We start from the raw sequence: 2,350 nt of genomic DNA on the forward strand, positions 1-2,350 counted from the left end.
AGAAGGTAGCAAAGTAGGAGATGGCTAAGGGGCAAAAAAGCTTTCACTGCCACATTATTGTTTTAAAAGGCTCAAAAGCAAGCCACCGCGCATGCGAGTGCTATATTTGTCTAAATACTTCATTTAATTTCGAATATAAAGCCCTGAAGCATGACGGAAAGGTGATTGTGTCTCCGCAACCAACCCGCTCGATCCTGATGGACCTTTTGAGGTCACTGAATGTTTCTTGGTATTGGAATAACAATAATCAACTGGCGCCTAGCATGTCAACTGGATTGGAGACTGTGGATGGGTACCTTGGTCACATCGAAAAAAGAAGACTTTATTGATATTGGAGCTATTGACTTGTCCGCCCTTAGCCGCTTACAAACTTGTGACTTTGGAACGTGTCAAAGAACGTGCCAAAGATGTGGCGAATGCCTTGCAGACTTGTGTATTTGGGCAAGGCAAACTGGTTTCTGAAAAGTAATGGACCGAGTACCATGGAGTAACTTCAATGACCCAAAGCCTCCCATCCCCACTAGCTCCAAGGTCCAGGCGAACGCCATCGTCGAAGGACATGCCCGGTAGCAGTTTCCGCAACCTCTCGTAGTAGTAGAGTGCAAATTTTTTGAGCTGCTCCTCAGTTGTACTATTTCCCGTGAACTCTTCGCTGTCGTCTCCGGATGGTTTGGTAACAAGAACGATATCTTTCACTTTTGGGTTGTCGCGGTTAACAGCAGTATGAACCCAGTGGAAGACCACACCCGAGCTGTCTTTTGGCGTAAGGAATACGCGGAACTCCCCTTGGGCCACCAAAGGGATGTATTGCTGGTGGAACCAAGGCACATTGATGTTGTCCTCCTCACTAGATCCCTGCGCTCGTTTCCGTTTCGTCGTGATAAAGCTTTTCGGCTTGTCAACAAGTGAAAGCATGGTACAGAAGACAGTCTTTCGTCTAGGATGCGCACATGGGATGAAGCTGCGCTCCAGGAGCGTTTGTATACTGTGGCTTGCTCCTTAATCAACGGACAGATGCCTGTTCCGAAACAAGTCTTGGGTCGGAACTGGAACTTCCACTCTGTAGCGGCTTTTGCGATGGTGTCCAAGACTTTAATCAGCTCCACCTTCCCCTGCTCCGCCTCCATTTCTCGTTGGTTTGGGTAGAGATTGACATGTCTTCTGTCTTTGAGTTGCAATGCTTGCACCCAGGGCTCCGGTGCCTTTTTGGGGTCACCGTCGGTCGTGTCAAGGAAGAGGAAGGTGACCTTTGTCGAATCGTCGCCAGGGAACTCGTCAAATACTTTTGAGTTCCACTCTCGAATATATCAACCATGAATTCGCCTGACTTGGACAGATGTTCCAGGTGCAAGGCGGTAACTAGTGATTGATGGACCACTACCTGATTCCCTATTTCCTCGTGAAATTTTGGAAACGATCTCAGTGCTTCAGATCCCGAAAACCATTTTGATTTCGAGATTTCTTCCAGGTCTGGGTGGATCATCCTTGTTACGACCAGACAGTTGGGCCGGTACCAGAGAGGCCAGGTGGGGTCACACCCCTCCTGACGACACTCGTCCAGAGAAATCACCGACCGACAGGAACGGGATTACATAAGGGAAAAGACACGTGACATCACGTGATCGCCAAGGAAGGGATATGATTGATATGTCGCATATCACTCATAGCAGAACAAGCGATTTGTCAGCTATGGAACATATCAAACATATCACATCAGGGAACATAGTCTATATAAGACACGCTCATTACCATGTAGATAGATTCGATTCTAGGATTGCTTAGCAGCAATCAATCTTATACTCTAGTTAACCTCAATACTTACTTGAGAACGATCATAACTTCACCCCAGTCATTGAGAATACCCAGTTACCCAGCCAGACGCTCAGTTGCTTCAACCAACTGTACTTTACCATAAGAACAGGTTACCCCGATACCTTGATCGTAACAATCCTGTACAGTAGCAGGGCCGCAGATTGAGCTTGCGCCAAGGTGGCAGGGGGTTTTGCTGTTTACTATCGTCAATACTCGCTTGTGGAGTATAGGTCAGTCTAAAAGTGGGACAAATCACGCAACGCGCCCCTTTAGAAAAGCTAGCATTGATTTCACCCCCGAAATGCTCCCACATAGGTTATTAGTTCCTTGGCGATACACGATGACGGTTTAGGCTGAGAAAAACGACATGGTTCGCCAGCGAGGCCTCCATTCTCTAAGGGCGAGTCAAAAGTACAATTGAATTTGCAAACTAATACTGCCTTGCGCGCTTCAGTTATCCCCGCTGGGTTACATATAGATATTTCCACTGTCCTTGGCAAAACCATCCTAGAAACGTTCCTAATGTATAAAAATGCCC

The 2,350-nt window shown here is 47.1% G+C and overlaps 1 protein-coding gene across 1 annotated transcript; it reads right to left on the reverse strand.

Moving 5' to 3' along the window:
* Positions 1-363: 363 nt before the first annotated feature.
* Positions 364-915, reverse strand: PgNI_12517 (uncharacterized protein; the record flags this gene model as incomplete). Its single annotated transcript, XM_031132465.1, has 1 exon — positions 364-915. One exon carries the CDS (start codon positions 913-915, stop codon positions 364-366), a length of 552 nt encoding a protein of 183 aa, XP_030976030.1.
* Positions 916-2,350: the final 1,435 nt, after the last annotated feature.

This window comes from Pyricularia grisea, assembly GCF_004355905.1.
Source record: "Pyricularia grisea strain NI907 chromosome Unknown Pyricularia_grisea_NI907_Scaffold_13, whole genome shotgun sequence".
In the NCBI taxonomy this organism is placed as follows: Eukaryota; Fungi; Ascomycota; class Sordariomycetes; order Magnaporthales; family Pyriculariaceae; genus Pyricularia; species Pyricularia grisea.